At 38.0% G+C, this 19,616-nt stretch overlaps 1 protein-coding gene across 3 annotated transcripts in view; it reads left to right on the top strand.

Annotated features, from left to right (window-relative positions):
- Positions 1-18,485, top strand: part of PALLD (palladin, cytoskeletal associated protein) — a 359,849-nt gene extending 341,364 nt beyond the window's left edge. For all 3 annotated transcript variants that reach the window (XM_063458193.1, XM_063458192.1, XM_063458194.1), the window contains 5 exons: positions 1,548-1,680; positions 4,980-5,187; positions 11,734-11,899; positions 12,589-12,722; positions 15,206-18,485. In XM_063458193.1, coding sequence (XP_063314263.1) covers positions 1,548-1,680; positions 4,980-5,187; positions 11,734-11,899; positions 12,589-12,722; positions 15,206-15,366 — 802 coding nt within the window. In that variant the 3' untranslated portion in view covers positions 15,367-18,485. The remainder of the gene's footprint in view (positions 1-1,547; positions 1,681-4,979; positions 5,188-11,733; positions 11,900-12,588; positions 12,723-15,205) is intronic.
- The last annotated feature ends 1,131 nt before the right edge of the window (positions 18,486-19,616 follow it).

Raw genomic sequence — 19,616 nt, 5'->3', positions numbered from 1 at the left:
GCAATTCCTGGTGGGGAAGCCCTGGTGGTGACAGTCAACTCTAGCAGCCTCAGGAGCTGCTAGAGTTCAATCTTGGAAGGTTCGGAGTATTGTCGTGGTAACTGCAGCAATGCTCTGAACTTGTGAGAGGAGAACCCGGCAGAGCTGCAGGTTAGAGCTCCCGCGGATCCTCCCTCCCTCCCTGCCAGCTGTCAGCAAAGTGCTAGTGGGCCGGAGAGGGAGATCTCTGATCCTGCAGAGCCAGCATGGGAGAGTTCCCCATTTGGGAACCACTGGTGTATCCTATAAGTTTAATTCAGCTTGCCCAAAGAAACTGAAAATGTGTGTAAAAAGGAGGCATGCTGCTAGACTTGTTGTGTACGAGTGCTCCATAAGGCCATAGTGACTACAGTGAACACATTGAAACCAGGAGACCCAATAATAAAGAAAAAAATAAATATCCTGAGGTTCTACTGTTGAGAGATGGGAATAACATATCCCTAGGGCATATGGTTAACACGTGTTAGCATACCTTGTCTTCTGTGTTTTCCAAGTTATTCTGTGGCAGTTACCGGAGATGTGAGCTTTGATTTAATTATTTTGTCCTGCCTGTCCCATCTTTGGGATATGGAGTATGTAATGTTAGACATTCTGGACGTGGTAAATGGTGTCACCAGCAGTTTATCACCTGACTAGGACATTGCAGAACCCATTCATTCTACAAGTTCTTGGTGGTAGCATCTTTATTTTCTAACACTATGACTAATCAATCTGCAAGTCTGACTTCTATCCAGTTGTCCAGTTTCTGTGTTCCTTGACCAAGACAGGTCTCTTTCTCTTATTACACAATCATACAGGCAGGTAAGCACTGATTTCGCAGACTTAAGACTTGACTTTTTTTTATTATTTTTTTGCAAACTTTTTTTATTTTTTTAAATGCAGCATGGGGTTCAGGAAATAAAGGAAAGAGGGATAACAAGTTGAATCAGGCATTGAAAACACAATTTAAAGGGTTTGCTAAAATGTTGCAACACCATCAACAGTCTCATAGTTGGTGTATGGTGGAGCAGCATAGATTCAGGGATTCAGCATAGATGCAGGGATACGTTGTGGGGTCTCTTCCAGGATTTTGGACATTTCATCCTTGATTAGCTTCCAAACAGCGGTAATCAGTGGACACTTTGTCTAGATATGGAACTTGAATGAACATGTTCTCTGTTTGTATGGCCAACCTTGGCCTCAGTATTAAATGCCATTTTCTTCAAATCATTTGACGATCGCTGTTTTTTTTTTGTCTTAAAGATTTACCTTTTTATTTTCCTTGCTGTTTTATATGGTTGTCTTTAATAAATTACAGTTTTAATGCAGTTTACTTATATAAATGCACATGTACATACAGAATGTTTGTACACCAGTTAATGACGATAAAAACTATTTAATAATGAAAAGCCTTTGTTTCAATTGTTTGCTCTTACACTTAGACTGGTTAATCATCATATTATTACGCTGCTTACATATTCAAATACATATAGGATTATTTCAGTATAAACAAAACTCATGTTTTCTAGACCTCGATCTCGGTCAAGAGACAGTGGAGATGAAAATGAACCCATCCAAGAGAGATTTTTCCGCCCTCACTTTCTGCAGGCTCCAGGAGATCTGATTGTTCAAGAAGGAAAACTCTGCAGAATGGACTGCAAGGTAGGTGTCTTCTCCCCCGAAGCTCATCAGGCACCAGATTATAGTTAAGAATGTTGTACTCTTTATACTTATAAAATACTTAAGATGATTTGTAGTAAGCTAGAAAAGCACTATCTGTGACATATGTTACATTTCTGGACCACAATTATTTTTTTTATAACCTTATTAACAAGGGATAGAGAATATTCACATAAAAAAACACCTCTGTCTTTAACCCCTTAAGGACCAAACTTCTGAAATAAAAGGGAATCATGACATGTCACACATGTCATGTGTCCTTAAGGGGTTAAAGGGATCCTATAGTGCCAGGAAACCAAACCCGTTTTCCTGGCACTATAGGCTCTTAGAGAGCTCCCTCGCCGTTGGTGACCTCTCCTCCCCCGCCGCCGACCGCTTCCGAGTGGAACAGAATGCACATACGCAGCCAGAGGCGCGCGTGCATTCAAACCTACCCATAGGAAAGCATGGGGATCTTATTTGACGCTGGACTCCGTGAGGACGTCAGATAAGTGCGATTTACTCCGTGTAGATCGCAGAAGCGCCCTCTAGTGGCTGTCAGGGAGACAGCCACTAGAGGCTGGATTAACCCTGCAGTGAAAACATAGCAGTTTGTCTATAACTGCTATTTTTCAGCTGCAGAGTTAAAACTAGGGGGACCTGGCAACCAGACCACTTCATTGAGCTGAAGTGGTCCTTTAATGAGTGATTTAAAAAAAAAAAAAAAAAAATTATTGGGAGGGGAAAAAAAGTGTCAGCTAAATTCAGTTTACATTCTCCCTATACTATGAAAATGTTTTGGAAGAAGGGGAAACAATGTTACTCATAAACTGTTCTAATTTGCACATCAGTTAATGGAAGCTACATTTAGAATTCTGTTCAGAATGATTAGCATGAATGAGTGCTATAATTTTGTCATGCTAGTCTAATACATCACCTTCTAGGCTAGGCAAAAGGGCAACTACAATTAATAACTACAGCTATTTTCCAGAATTATCTATACAGAACATCATTTCTTGGCAACCATGGTGCATCTCACAGTTTTTCCAAGTTAATCTTCACTCCTGTGTTTAGAGAAGTGTGATTTGCACAATAGGTGACCGTCTGCCTTTATTTGTCTTAAAGCTTAAACGTGGCCGGTGGCATAGAATGTCATATGATGGCTCAACGCATTTTAATACAACGTAGGAGGAATTTAGAAACTAAACATCAGAGGAATGCAATTTAGAGATTATTGGCACATGTACAATGAGGTAATGCTTCAAAGGGATAATTGTTTCACATTTCTTCCTCTCTTGAAAACTTCCCATGGGAAAGGAAACTCGAACAAAGCTTATACCATGCTTAATATGATACCAGGTAATATAGCTGGACTGTGTTGAAAGACAAATTAGCTGTTGTTGCCCTTTGTCACTTAAAGCCGCTTAATGTCATGTTCTAAAGGAACTCTCAGCAGCAGTAAATGGTAAAATTGGTTAGTGTTTGAAACTGATGTAAAGGAAGGGTCATTTCTTAATTTAGTGCAACAGCGTCTATATGAAATAATGTAAAAACAGTGCGTGAACGGTGAGTGACAAGTAGGCATGTGCATGGGACAAAATTTGGTTCGGTTCTGCATTCCGAAATTTGGGACTTCGGAACTTCGGCATTTCGGTACCTTGGGACTTCTCTTGCAGCCGCTTGGTAGATAACTTCCTAATTCCTACGGTATCAGGGAGTTATATACCAAAAGGCTGAAAGACCTAAATTGGTCTTTCAGCCAAATTTACGAATACTAAGTAAAAATTACTTGGTATTAGTAAATTTTGCCCCTACTTGCTATACCGTGAGTAGGGGCATGTCTAGTAAACAGTGAGCAGCCTGTGACTGCTCACTGTTTAAAAAAAAATAAAAAAATAGTGCCTCCCGGCCCCCACCCCTGAGCTCAGGGCCCCCACCCGCCGCTCAGGGGTGGGGGCAAGGGGGGAGGACATTAGGTACCCCCCCTTATTAGTATTTAGGGCCCCCACACGCCGCTCAGGGGTGCGGACCAAGGGGGAGGACCTTAGGTCCCCCCCCTTATTAGTATTTAGGGCCCCCACCCGCTGCTCAGGGGGGAGGACATTAGGTCCCCCCCTTATTAGTATTTAGGGCCCCCACCCGCCGCTGAGGGGTGAGGGCCAGGGGGGAGGACACTAGGTCCCCCCCCTTATTAGTATTTAGGGCCCCCACACGCCGCTCAGGGGTGCGGGCCAAGGGGGAGGACCTTAGGTCCCCCCCCTTATTAGTATTTAGGGCCCCCACCCGCTGCTCAGGGGGGAGGACATTAGGTCCCCCCCTTATTAGTATTTAGGGCCCCCACCCGCCGCTGAGGGGTGAGGGCCAGGGGGGAGGACACTAGGTCCCACCCCCCCCTTATTCTAGTTTAGGGCCCCCACCCATCGCTCAGGGGGGAGGACATTAGGTCCCCCCCTTATTAGTTTTTAGGGCCCCCACCCGCCGCTCAGGGGTGGGGGCCAGGGGGGAGGACATTAGGTCCCCCCCTTATTAGTATTTAGGGTTTTGGTGCTGGTTCCCTTTAAGTAAATGTTAGCAGTGAAATGTCTTGCATTTTAGACTCATCAGATAATGAGATCTCAAAGGGCAACAGAAGAAAAAATCATTTTTGACCTGTTTCCAGGTTGGCTGCTTGGTGGAGTCACCCAGTCAGGATACAGCTCCAATTCAAATAATGGTCACTGACTAGAAGAGTGCCTGTGAATATGAACGAACAGCCTATTCTGCTATACATCATGGAATAATAAAATTAGCCATTGTTCATAGATGACATAAATATTTAGACTTATTTTAAATGTGCCTTTTTATATACAAGATTGACTTACAACCAATCATTATTGTGCTTGCAATTCTATGAAGCTGAGATGCCTGAGAACCTTTATTACAGCATTAACTAACCTATAAAAATTAGGCCAACAGATGTATTTCTTTCAAAGATTTTAGCCTAAACCAAGTTTATTTGTCAACTCACAGCATGTGACAACAAACCATACTCTCCTTTTAGAAATAATTAGTTGTGGGTCAACAGAACATGTCCTTTCCCTCGTTCAGTTTTTTTTATTATTATTTTTATTGGATCCTAAGGTGCTAATTCAATAAACCTGGCCTAATAACACCTGTTCTAGTAAAACCAAGGTGGAATTTGGGTTAAAATATAATGGTCATTCACTTCTTCCATAGTCCATTTGTCCAAAAACTTATAGGAATCCTGGAAAATAATGACTGGAAAAAAAATGCTAATATTTTATATCTCTCATAAATTATAGGTCAGTGGACTCCCAACACCTGATCTAAGTTGGCAGTTAAATGGAAGACCTGTCCGTCCAGATAACTCTCACAAAATGTTAGTGCGTGAGAATGGAGTTCATTCATTGGTCATTGAGCCCGTGACCACAAGAGATGCTGGAATATATACCTGCATTGCCACGAACCGTGCTGGAGAAAATTCATTCAGCTTAGAACTCATTGTTGCAGGTATGTGTCTTGGTAATATAACCCAATCTTTGAATGGCTTTGTGAGACAGAGAGATGTATCCCAAAGCAGTGGGATTCAGGCGATATTTATATATCACAATTTGGGATACAATTTTGGAAAATGAAGCTCCATATGATTTAATGCTTGTGCTATTGGTACATTGTACAGTGTGTATGGATATTAGTCTGTAGTGGACCACCGGTAACCCGACTGGTTACCTCAGCTAAACTCGCCTCTCAGCCAGACTGAAAATGTTAGTAAATATAGCTCTGTTTCCCCCAGTAACCAGACGAGACATAGTTCTGGGAGTAATCTGATTTTATTGCTCAGAATGCAGCCTTTTATGCTCAGACCCCCCAGCATGGTTCTCTGTTCTTTTACGCAGTGATCCCGCCCATGCGTTTCAGTATCTGGGAGATAATTTAATCAAAGACTGGTAAGATAAGTATCTCCCAGATAAAGAGAGCCGAATACAATAAAACCCTGAAAACACATTGAAAATAGTTATGAACCCCCACAAGTTTTATAACCTCAGATTGCTCTCAATGGAGCGCCCAATCTGTCCAAATAGCGCTCTGATCTGTGGGGTTTTGAGGAAATGCCACCCTGTTAAAGTTTAGACCAACAGTTAGCGTGGTCTCCTGCCAAAAACAGTTCGTCAGTTACAGGTATTGGTCGGTCCTTTAACGGAGTCTCTGGGCGACTGTGGAAGGGAGGCTCCCCCAGGCTCATAGGTAGTGATTGTTCCTCTCCCAACCTTGCAGCTCCCCTTCAAAAAGTGTTCTTCTGGGATATCGGAGAAGGGGTGAAAAATGAATGGCAAGTTAGCCAGGACAAGGTGGTCTGTGTGGCTGAGCTTGAGTTCCAGGGTGAACTCATAGAAGTCCCGCTGACACGTTCGGGATGTTGCCGTTCGGGGAATAGCTTGCGAATAGGCAGGGAATATGTGTCTGCTGGGTTTATATAGACAGGGACAGAAAAGTGATACAATCTTTTTGGTAGTTTAAGTGGTGATCGCCACACAGTCCATGTAGAAACAGGCTGTGTTAACAAACTAAAATAACTCACAGTGATCATTAAAGCTCAAATCTTGAAATGTGTAAATGAAACCATAGAATGTTAGGATGAATAATGTATTAATATTTTAAATTACTGAACCTTTTAAACAAATTAGCATGATATATAGAGCTTTTGCTTTACTCTTCATTAAAGTGGACTTTAAGCACCAAAACCACTACATCTTAATGAAGTGCTTTTGGTTCATAGATTGTAAATATTCTGGCCTTTTTCTCTGGCATTGTGTAACTTGGCCTTTTTAGAGAATCCACAATGTTTACATCTAGCTAAAAACACTTCTTTAGTGGCTCCTTTTCTACTATTTCAAATGTCTTTATGTTCAACATCACCAAATGCAGTTAATGCTTCTTATCAAGAAGAATGGGATCCAGTGCTTCTTTGTGAGATTACACTGGGTTGTTTGATTATGACAGTTGTCTGCGCATGAGCCATGGGTCCAAAATCCAAGAGTGATGATCAGGTTGCAGCACATAGTGCAGGATTTCAGGAACGTTATTTTGCTTTTGGAGGGAGGTGTTGTTTTTTTGTATATAAGGAGCCCCCTCCTTATATAAAAAAAAAAACACCTCCCTCCAAAAACAAACCTTAACCCCTTAAGGACACATGACGTGCCTGACATGTCATGATTCCCTTTTATTCCAGAAGTTTGGTCCTTAAGGGGTTAAACTTACATTTAAAACTAGTAAGGAACGCATTATCTTGAAATATATATATTTTTTTGTTATATTTTTCCTTTTAATATAAAGGTTAATATCGGATTACTTACTTTAGTGACAGTCTTTTCTGCACCAACGGTTTGGGAAATGTAAATGTTATGTTCTCTTATAATTGTGTGTTTTTGTTTTTTTTGTGGTGTACTTATAGTCTGTTCCTATATCTTACAATCTAAATTCCTATCTTAGTAAACTAATGTAATTAGAAAACGGAAGGAGAGAATTACGGTAGACTCCAAAGAATAACAGTAACAGAAGTTTTGTTTTCCTACTCATTAGTAAATGTACCCATTAGCCTTTCATTTGTAGGGTGTGCCAACAATCATTCCAAAAACTGAGACAAAAAGTTGTTATAAGAATTTTCCCATTTTTCAGTAAGATATCTATACCCTGTGAGCATGTTATTGCCATAGTAATGTGATCTGGGAGTTAGACTGTTTTTTATTGCTACTAAGGTAATGTCAGGAGGGAGGTTTGGGGACTACCTGTTACTCTCTGGCACACACTATAGATCTCACAGCTATTTTAGTGCATTTGTTTTATGACTTCTGGTTGTATGAAAAATGTATCCGGATCTGGAGAGGAATAGTTCCCTGCAGTGTTCTGCTTATAAGAAGAACCTCAAGACCTTTTTTGGCAATGTCCAATTCACATACAGGCTGGAAAGTGCTGTGCTTGATCTGCTTGTCATCTGTTTGAAGTAGCTGTTGGCAGTGTTTCCTTTCTGTTTAGAATGCCTTGCTGAGGTTCAGAACTGTCCTAATTCTAATGAAATGAGTACAGACTGAGCTTGGCTTAGTGTAACTAGAAGCAGTGGTATGGATATTCTTGCCCTGTGGAAAAAAGGGACAAACATATGATCCTCACAGAAATATATTTTTGGTGTTTGGAGTATTTGATCATTAAAGTATGTAGATTTTGAGGCAGTAATCCCATGAAATGTATGTAAATTATCATAATTTAGAAAAATTGTGCCATAACTTTATTTCAGTGTAATCACTGGCTATGTATAACACCAGGTTAAAGGAACACTCCAGATACCACAACCATCACAGTCAACTGTTATGGGGCTACGAATGCCCTGGCTCCATCCTATGGGAAGAAGTCAAACTGTTTTAGCATGATTTGACAACTTACCTGGGTCCTGCCGGGAGCCCACAGCCACATTCCCTGTTTCTTCCCAGCTAGAGAATCTATAGAGCAAAGCAGGGTCATGCAGGACCAGGCCCATTGTGTGAGAATGTCATCAGAGTGCTCTCAGCAAATCAGTGTGGCCCTGCATCACCACGTGATGAATAGACATAATTTGGGCATGTGTAGACAAAGGTTAAAGTGACATTATAGTCACCCAGACCACTTTACCTCAATGAAGTGTTTTGGTGCAGTGTTCTTGTCCTCTTAACCCTTCAATGTAAACCAATGCAGTTTTTTTTCAGAACTGCATTGTTTACATTGAGCGGTTTGATCCACCTTTTGTGGCTGCCATAAAGAGTGAATTTCTGTCACATGCCGTGGAAGCCCATAGGAAAGCATAGCGTACAATGCTTTCCTGTGGGGAAGCATGAATCTGTTGAATTTGACTATCGCGGTGGAGGTCATGCCACCTTGATGGAGTCATGGGAGACGGAGTGGCCCTGGAAAAAGGTAAGTAAATATAATAATTTGTTAATTAATTTTCATGGCAAGCAATACAATGTATTGTACCTTAATACAACTAGGGACAGGGGCATACGGGTTTGTACTAATAACGCCATAGTGGTTCTTTTAGCAAAAACTGGTTTCTCATATCAAATAACACGTAATAAAAAATACAAATGGTGCAAAATAAAGTTATCTGAAAAGCCTAGAAACACTAAAATACATCAGCCAATAGTATTTGTCTCCAGTCCATACAGTGAGAGACTTCAGAGAGTTCCACTAAAATAGCTGATTGTGCTACCCAAGACGTATATGATACATGAAGCTACTTCAGATAATAGGTCATTCAGTGTCTGAGACATCTTCTCTTACAGGGACACTATAATCACCAAAACAACATTAGCTTTATAAAGCAGTTTTTGTGTATAGATCATGCCTCTGAAGTTTCAATGCTCTGCCGTTTAGGGGTTAAATCCCTTTAGTTTCTGTTTATGCAGACAGAGCCGCGCCTCCCCTGGCTGTGAATCTGTGAATCTGACACAGACTGTATGAAAACAAAATGGTTTCACTTTCAATCATATGTAACTTACTTTAAAAGTTTGTATCTCCTGTTCTGTAAATTGAACTTTAATTACATACAGTAGGCTATAGCAGGGTCTAGCAATCTACGAATAGAGCACTTATTATAAAATTATAAATTAAACAGAATTTGCAAAAGAGAAAGTATAAACATTAGATGACTCTTACAGGAAGTGTTTAAAAAGACTAAGCAAGTCACACACAGGGAGGTGTGACTAGGACTGCATAAACATCGTTCTTAAACTCCTAAATGGCAGAGAATTGAGCAGTGAGACTGCAGGGGCATAATCTAAACACCAAAAGTGCTTAATTAAGCCAAAGTTGTTTTAGTGAATTTAGTGTCCCTTTAATGTGAAGAAAACAATGTCCATATTTAAAAGGAAGCAAGCATATTCACTTATGCACATGCATTATATTTATTTGTTTTTGAAGCTGTGCCTTGTATTGGTGACAGGCAGGTGTAAATCTTATGTTAGAGCCACCAATACATACTAAGCTCACAATGGCAGATTCAGTGGAAAAATTTATATATATATACAAAATAAATTGAAATAACAAAGTATTTTTCATTGGTCAAGTTAAAAAAAAACAAAAAACGGTTGCACATTTTCTTAGCAATACAACACATAACATTAGATCTGTACACAATCAAAGCAGCTATATCGGGACACAATGTGTGATGATCCATTTATAGCCTTGTAGTATATATATATAAAAAGAAACAGGTATGTACTGTATCTACAGTGTGAAAGGAAATTCAAATGTCTGTATTATCCATTCAGTCACTTTCCTTTAAAAGATAAGGTTGGTGCCTCAGCCAAGCTGATTATTTTTTTTCCTGTCTGTTGTCATATGTATGTTTGTATACAGTATGTATATGGTGAAAGATTGTGAAAAAATATCACAAAATATATTTGTATAGGGATTGGGCGTTTTCTAAACACAATATCCACCAAACTCAATGACTGAAAAAGGTCTTTTGATTCACTCTTTATACAAAAAAAGTAAAAAAAAAAAACCATTTACACAAAATCCTCTCAGATTCCTCCTTCGTGACGTGAGGTGGAGGAGAGGTCAACCGCGTTGAGGGAGCCTCAGTACTGGAATAAAGCGAGTAAAACCGAATTCTCTTTAAAACAAATGTTTTGCGCCGGAGAGTGGACCTAGTTAGAGTTAGGGAGAGGGACGTAAAGGCATTAGGAATATAGATTTGTATAATGCTATAGTGTCCTTTTTAAGGGGTTAAAAATAATACGCCTATATTCATGCTATAGAGTACTTAGTCCTATGAATATCACTATTAATACAAGGATATCTTTTAAAAGCACTGCCGACTAATTGGTTCAATTAAATTAACTGAAAAATTATAGCAAGCTGAACATATTGAACTTAATACATTGTAGAAAAGTTGCTCTTTGAAAAGTATATTCACACTGTATCATTCTGTTACATAATCTGTACACTGTAACATAGTGAATGGCACTTTTAAAAGCATAATGTATGTTCCTGGAGAGACTTTAAAGAGACACTATAGTCACCGGAACAACTACAGCTTAATGTATTTGTTATGGTGTCTATAGCGTGTCCCTGCAGGCTTTTTAATGTAAACACAGTTTGTTTTTTTAAATTTAATAAAAAGGCAGTGTTTACATTACAACACTCTTCAAACTGCCACTGGAGGTGCTTCCTGACGTTCAGCACAACAATTAACGTTCCTCATAGAGATTCATTGATTTAATGCATCTCTCTGAGGAGATGCTGATTGGCACAGTGCGAAGATTTGGCGCACATGTGTGATGGCCTCCCATTGGATTAGCTGAGATCATCAAGTTTGGGGTTGGAGCCAGCTGCTACTGACCTGTGCGGCACTGGGAAAAGGTGATTAAACTCACCTGTTACTTTGCTGACAGGGGGCTGGGCACCTAAGCTGTTATTTTAGAACTATAGCATTCCTGACACTATGTATTTATGTCATTTCTTTTTCATAGTGATCTCTTTAAATCATAATACATTCAAACACACTCTACATTTCTACTATTAGTATTGCAGTGAAATCCTTCTTAATCCCCAAAGAAAAAAAACCACCAAAAAGATAGCATCTAATTAGCGATTTCTTACCTATTTCCTCAAAGGAAATTGGTGAAATATCATCTTCTGTTTGAGAACTGCTTGCATGGAGCGGTCAATAGGCAAGAGAGAGAGAGAGATTTTAATATAGGATAAAATAAGGAAGACTTATTTTTAAACTTAATTTGACGGATGGTTTTGTGTTTATTGGAGGTCCATCTTTAGTTTATTGTATCTTGCTGGTTTTTTTCTGTTGTTTTTTTCCCCCTAAAATCCGTAGGATAGGCGGAGTTAGTTTGAATGTTTTAAGTTGGGTATAACTGCAGAACCATTTTTTAAAAATTTTTCTTTTGCAAATCCCTTTATATCAAGTTTCGCATGATTACAGTTCTTTATGTAAAACTAAGCAGAGAAATATGATCTTATTGCCATTTCTTCTCAGCAGATATAATTGTACCTTGTCTCCTTCAGCTAAGGATGCCCACAAGCCACCCGTGTTTGTAGAAAAGCTGCAGAACACAGGAGTAGCTGAGGGATACCCTGTAAGACTGGAGTGCCGCGTGTCTGCAATGCCTCCACCCCAGATCTTCTGGAAGAAGGAGAATGATTCCCTCACTTACAACACAGACAGAGTTAGGTTGGTATTTAAATTCTAACAAAATACTATCACACCCATAACCCACTCGTATATGCGTTTAGCATGATCACTCAGTACGCCACAGCAGCTTAACTTCCCTTTCAAAAGTCATAAAAATAAATAAATGCACATAATAACTATGGTTAAAAGAAAGATAAAAATGCAACCGTAAAAAAATTGAAACGTCTAAATACAGTGCCCACACTCATGAGCAAAACAATTTATGAGTCAATTTCGAAAATTTCTGAAAACAAGTGTATTCTGCTGTAGGAATTGCCCCATTAATGTTCCTTCTATATTTGAAAAGTATAGACAGGGGACTATTTACTAAATATATATTGCTAAAAATAAAAAAAAAGTATATACACTTTCAAGTACTTTTCTGTACAACAGACTGCAGGGCTCTGTTCCATACCAACATTATACAACTCAGTATGTTCAGGGCAGAGGGAATACCTCTCTACTTGTAATCTGGATCATCTTTAGTCCATCCATCTTTTTCCTTGCATAACTGATTTTGAATCTTCCTCTTCCACACTAGGTCAACATCAGCTCGTAATTCTATGAATTTGAAGGCAGTGCTTTTGCTTCCCCCACACACATTATTTTCCTATATATGAACTATTTTATTATTTGTGTATTTATACAGTTATTATGTGTGTATTTATACAGTAATTGTCTCTTGACAGTATGCATCAAGACAACTATGGTTATCTATGCCTACTAATCCAAGGTGCAACAAAAGAAGATGCTGGCTGGTATACGGTTTCAGCAAAAAACGAGGCTGGTATTGTGTCTTGTACTGCAAGACTTGATGTACACAGTAAGTTTCTAAAAATATACCTCCTGTTCAATGTTCACAATTGCTGGTGATCGAGAAAAAACGTAAAATTGAATTTCAGAGATTATCTTGCTCCTGTATTGACCAGGGTTACAAGGGTTTGTTTTTTTTTGAGTTGTATGCAAGCGCAAAAAACCCTCTAGTTTTATATGATCGTTTTTACACCACAAAAAGTAGATGATGGAGTTCTTAAAGGGAATGGTAACTTGCCATGATTTATATTCTGTTTACATATTCTCTGTATTGCATTTCTGAAGTGTGAGAAGTAAAATTGAAAGTCGAAAGCCACACCTCTTTAGTCTGCCAAGGGGCGCTTTTAACTTGACTTCCTGTTAATGAATGTTCTAAACTCTGTCCTTTGCAGTGTACATAAATCATACAGAGAGGAGGAGAAGTGAAACAATGTTTGTTTCTTCTGCCCATTTGCTGTGTGCCCTAGTTGTGCCAGGACTTTACCGAATTGTAATGCAATTTGCAAACTTTTTGAAATATTTTTAAAAGAAGACCGAAGAATATGTGAGAAATTTTAAGTGGTCTGGCACACACATAATTTGGATCTTTTTGGCACCCATATGCAAAGTACAAATCTGTAATAGCCTGAGAGCATTGGGCTATTCATCCTCTAAAACTCTCTGTGCCTGTTTTACATCAGTCACGTGTATTATTTGTATTTTAACACTTTAAGCCAGTGGTTCCAAACACTGTATTCAAAGCACACTAACATACCAGGATTTAGTGATGTCACTGTTCTGTTCCAAAGGTGATACTGAACTATTGGTATGCCTTGAGGACTGGGTTGGGAACCACCCCTTTATCAACTAATCACATTTATGTAATCCTAACACTCATTTAACCTCCCTAGCGGTATTCCCGAGCGTGACTCGGGGTTAATTTTCGCTGCCAGAAGCGGTAACCCCGAGTCACGCTCGGGGTAGATAAGATGTACTTACCTCCGCCGCGATCCGCTTCGGGAGGACTGCCTCACAGCCCAGGCAGCCCTCCCACGGCAAATCAGGCCCCCGGGGGCCATGTGATCGCTCTCAAAGAGCGATCACATGGCCCTCTATAGCTGGCTGTGGATCTGCCAGCAGGGGGACTGTTTGAAATATCAGACAGTCCCCCTGCTGGTGGGAAGTATAAAAAAATAAATAAAAGACAAGTGTAAAAATAAATTAAATATATTTTTATATATATATATATATATAATATGTATATATATTATATAATAATATATATACATATTATATATATGTAACGTCATACAAAGTGTATTTTAATATTAATATAAGTATATATATTAATATTAAAATACACTTAGAATGACGTTACATATATATAATATGTATATATATTATATATATAATAGATGTACATATATATATTATATGTAAATACGTATAATTAAAATAATAAATAAATAAAATAATAAAATAAATAAATAAAATATTGAAACAAAATTTAATATAAATTATATATGCATATGTAATTTCATTCTAACTGTATTTTGTTATTAATATATATATATCGGTAACAAAATACACTTAGAATGACATTCTATATATATCTATATATATATATATATATATATATATAAAATACAAATAACCGCAAATATATATATAGAGATAAATACATATAATTACATTAAAAATTACATTAGTATACACGTAGAATTTAAATACCTATAAATGCATATATATTTAAATTCTACATGTATATTTAAATAATCTTTTAACGTAATTATGTGATTTGATTAATTAAAATTTGATTGACATGCCTGACATGGAGGCGGAACTGGGCGGGTAATTCAAATGCAAAAAAATGGTACCGCTTTTGGTACAAAATTCCTGACATAATCATACCGCCAGGGAGGTTAACAACAGAGGGATTTGTTTTCAATGTTAAATAAGCAAGAGATGCCATGTCCAGAAAAAAAAAATAGAATCTCTAGGAACTGATGGTATCATTATGGCAACAAATATATTATTCTTAAGAGATAAAATGGTAGGCTACATCTAGAAAGTTATATTTTTGGGCAGGGTAGTTCAAATTGTGATATTTACAGACGTAGCCATAGCTATTCTGCCAGACTTCATGCTGTGTCATCTTTGAAATAACTTTCTGTTAATCTAGTTGGCCTAATAAACTCTGTTCGTGATAAACCAAAGCAAATAATTTAGTGAATAAGCCATTAAATGTGGACAACTGTTTTTAATAATGGAATTTTCTATAGGGTTTACTTACTAAACATGGAATTGTGGGGAATTAACCAGAGTATTTTAAGCTGTTTTTTTTTTTTTTTTTTATTGGCTACATAAAACATTTATTTCCCTTGTAAATTGTGAATTTTTTTGTTTAGTGATGGACCTCGAGAAGTATATAAAATATGTATAATGCAGGGTCCTAATTAGCCTTAAATTTCACTTATCAGTTAACTATATTCACTTTTTATTTATTTATTTTAGCTCAATGGCAACAGCAAGCTCCTAAATCAAGAAAGGTTAGGCCTTCAGCCAGTCGATACGCAGCACTTTCTGATCAAGGGCTGGATATCAAAGCAGCTTTCCTGCCAGAGGCCAACCCTGTGCACTTGCAGCCGGCACTGGTGGAGAGCGACGACCTGTAGATTGGACAAGCGTGACCTTTGTGTAAACCTCGAAAGCCTCAGATGACGCCTGGCAACGTCCACATCATGTAACAAATTGAACACGCCTTCAGCTAAACTGATAGGGACATGTTAAACTGCATATTAACCATTTGTATAAGCAGAAAAGATATATAGCATAGGAGGAATAAACTTGATGTATTCCTTGCACAATAAATATCACTCACAGTTCTGCTGTATAAACAAGGTTGTTCTTAAGTTTACCCAATGTCCTACTACAAAACAAAACAAAAACACAATACACAAATTTTTGGTCTCACCTGTGTAGAATACAAGTGTGAAATGCTTTTATGTTGCAGTGCTTCCGACACCAAGAGTATGTTTTTATGTGTCATTATTGTGAAACAGATTGATTCACCAGCATTGAAAAAAGTTAAATGCCAAAGACATTTTATAACATTAAGTCTTGCTTTCTGCATACGATATCTTTTTAAATGTTTTAGCCGATGCAACTGTTGAATATTGGCGTTTATAGGGATTTTTGGTTTTGTTCTTCCTGGTCAGCGCTGAAAGTTCACTGTATACATGGTTCCTGTAGTCAATTGTACAACCATGACAAGCATTGCATTTTCTGTTCTAAATAGTTTGCTTGGCTGTACACATTATGGACTGTCAATCTCCTTCTGCTTGTATATGTACACACCCTGAATTGTTTGCTTGCAAGTATTTACCATGCATTGCGTGACATTTAAACGACTGAAAAAAGATGACCTTTGCTCTCCTTCTTCAAGTATATCCTTGAGGACTTTCTAAAGTTCCAAGTGGTTTATTATCTGTGAACTATACTTAGATTTACAGTAATATCTGCTATGAGTCTCAGAAGGTGGTCTGTAACTTTGCGATAGTCAGGAATGTGTTGACCTCAGTTTCTTAGAGGGTGGCCTCTGACCGTGTAACTCATAACAATGAGGGATAGGGTTGGTAAAAGGCGTCATGTGTGTTGTTTAATGTAACAACCCAAAAAGAACTGCAGGCTGTTTTTAGAGGTATGTAAAAGCAGACTACCACGCACAAAGTCAGTAGTGTGGACAAGTATAGTGTAGGAATTTTAATTAATGTATAATTCAAAATTTCTGAAATAGCCTAAATTTAAATCCGTAAGTGTGTGATGAAAGTGAAGATGATGGACATGTGCTATGAATGGATTCGGTTTACAGAATGAATATATGGGAAGTTGCATGCCTCCATGTTGCCATAGGCACTCCCAGCAGGGATTAGAGTTTAAATATGTAGGCCACAACTATTACTTTTTGCATAGTTTTGGCTTAATGAACAGTATTAGCATACATATTCTATAGAGCCAAGTGGTAATTAGGTGTGGTTTCCCTCAGTGAACATTTGCCCACAGTAACTCTCTGATGATGAAAGAAACCAAAATGTAGCATAGGTTAGAACATTGAACGTGCCAAGTGTGAATATGTTCTATTAATGAAAAATAAAAAGCATTGGCTTCTATGGAACACTAACTCACACAGCTGTCAATCACTATTCCTCAGAGTTGTGCCATACTGTGTTGTCTGTTTTAGGAGAAGATATTTGTGTTGATAAATAGCTCTTCATAGATGTAGGTTTGAGCAGGCAGTGACTAATACCGGGGTGGACAGGAGGACTAATTGACCTAAACCCAGACCAGATTTTGCTTCTTGAGCCTAGGATGGCCACCAGCCCTCTGAGCCAGTGGTAGTTTAATTGTTTTTGTAATTTAGTCAATGACCCACTAAACGAAAAAATATAAATTAATACAATAAACTACATACAGCAACAACTCTTGTAGTTAACTACCTCTAGTGAAACATCACTGCCAGTTTATAAAACATAACCACAAATAAATAAATCCATAGATTTTCATTTAGAAATTTCTCATAGTCATAGATGTTCTCCGAACCCTCCTGATTACTGCAAGTAAGAGGGAGATTGCTTTGATGTGATAAGGACACAGTCACTAAAATGATGCAAGATGCTAGATAGAATTAGATGACCCCAGTACTGGTGTTACTGAAGTGTCCATTATGTTAAAAATGGAGTGTTAATGCTTCGTTCACACTGCATGGTAACAACCATAGAAAATGGATTTGCCAAAAAACTGTTTTTCTTCTAAAGAATCTGCTGCCATCTGGTGTGAACAAAATAGAATACAGATTCATCAGGAAACTTATACCATAGTATTTAACTTTTTTGTTCTTTTTGCTTTTCGGATGGTGCACAAACTATTGCTTAAAAAACAAACAAACCACTACACTAGGGAAATCATCATTTTTGTTAATTTGGGAATCAAACTAAATACATTACAATATTAATGGTACTTTACCAAGAAAGGGAAACAGTGCATTTTCCTTGTAAGAAGCACACATTATTTATATTAAGTATTGACCTGTTTTTTTCTCTGCTATACTACATATGTATCTTTTTTTTACACCTATATCATTCACTGTATGTATTGCTGTAGAGACATGCATTAGTGGCTTTTTTTTTTTATACGAGTTAATTTCTTAATCCTTTTGATGTAGTACAATAGCATAATACAATTTTTGGTGTAGATTGTAAACACAGTTATAGTTAATGCATTTAACACTTATTTACCATAAACTAGGTCCCCATGTTTTACAAGAGATCCAATTATTGCACCAGCAGAGACTCGTGTTGCCCTATTAACCATGCCATGTTTAGATGACGTGTAGCTCATGGAGATGGGCCACACCATCTCTATATTGCTTATTAAAAGGTCAGACAGGAAGCCGTTTGCTCCTGGAATATATTTTTACCACTGAATAAACACGGCTACATAGCTTTCCTATCATTATTCTAAAGAGCTGCTTGTCTTGTATCATCTGCCAAACACCGCTATTGATGTTACTTGCTATTTAGGTAATGGTTCATTTTCGCCCACATTATTGTGCTAATTATCTGTATTTATAAAAAGTGCCTCCATCTGTTAGTGTGACTTATGTAATGAATGGAGACCATTCGGAGTTTAACATCAACATATGTTAAATAACAAGGACAAATGTACGTTTGTGGGGAGGGTTTTTATGAGAATTGCTATGCAAAGTGTTTAAATAAAAGATTGTTTCTTCAAACCACTTATTCCATGTGTAACACTTATTTCTAGGTTGCAAAAAGATTTATTGTAACAGAGCTAAAAATACATGTGTGATAATCAGCATGATGGGAATATCCCATTTAGGAAAAGTTCCTAATAACTTGGATGTCAGTCTTCTAAAACACATCGTTACTTCTGTTACTTTGTGTCCTCTTTATTGCTTAGCAACATAACCCTTTTCCATTCACAATGACCATTATTTGCGGGATGGTTTGGCTTTTTTGTGTTCTGTTAAGTACAACATAATGTACAGTGATGTTATATAGAGTGGTAGCTTTGGACGGTCTTAAAACTATTCAGTTCCTTGCAATGGATATATTTTTATCTTCATGTTTATTCTTGTAGGATTGTATCAGTCACCTTTTCTATAATCAAATCAATGTGACGGCTAGAAGAAAAAATAAAAAAATAAAAACCGCCAGGCCGAAACCTTCGAACGCAGCTGAGGGAGGAGAAAATTCTGGGAACTTCTACATTGTTTGATGGAAAAGTGTGTTAGATATTTGACTAAATTTGCAGCAAATTATATAAATGGATAACATTGACCATTATTCATTAAAGGAGCACTAAATCACCATTGCAACTTCATTGAAATAAACTTATGTTGCCAGGAGGATCCTGGGGCTTCTTTACCCCGAGAGGATAAACCTTTTAATCCAGCGCTGTTCCCAATGATAGTGTCTCAAATTCAGACAGACAAAGCAGGGGAGCTGCTGACTGGCTTACGGTTTAACCGCCTGTCACCATAACAAACTGGTCCTTTAATAAAGACATGAGCAAAATAATGTAAACGCTTAAAAACCTAATTAGTTTAACTCTACTGTAAACAACTATAGAGAAAAGATAGCTATTGCATCTCACACTTAAAGGATCACCACAGGGTCAGGAACACAAACATTTATTCCTGACCCTAAAGTGAAAACCCACCATTTAGGTGGCTTGCCCCACCCTTAGCCCCCTCAGAGTGGGTTAAAACATACCTTATTTTCAGCTCTCCACGGGTCTGCTGGGGCTGGCCCTGCCCCCTTGGTGACATAAAAATTGACGACTTTTAGCCAATCCAATGCTTTTCCCATGAGGAAAGCATTGGATTGGCTCAAATCGACAAGGA

This window comes from Pelobates fuscus, chromosome 6 (genome assembly GCF_036172605.1).
Source record: "Pelobates fuscus isolate aPelFus1 chromosome 6, aPelFus1.pri, whole genome shotgun sequence".
NCBI lineage: Eukaryota > Metazoa > Chordata > Amphibia > Anura > Pelobatidae > Pelobates > Pelobates fuscus.
The sequence above is the reverse complement of the archived record's forward strand: the minus strand, read 5'-3'. Positions and strand labels throughout refer to the sequence as shown.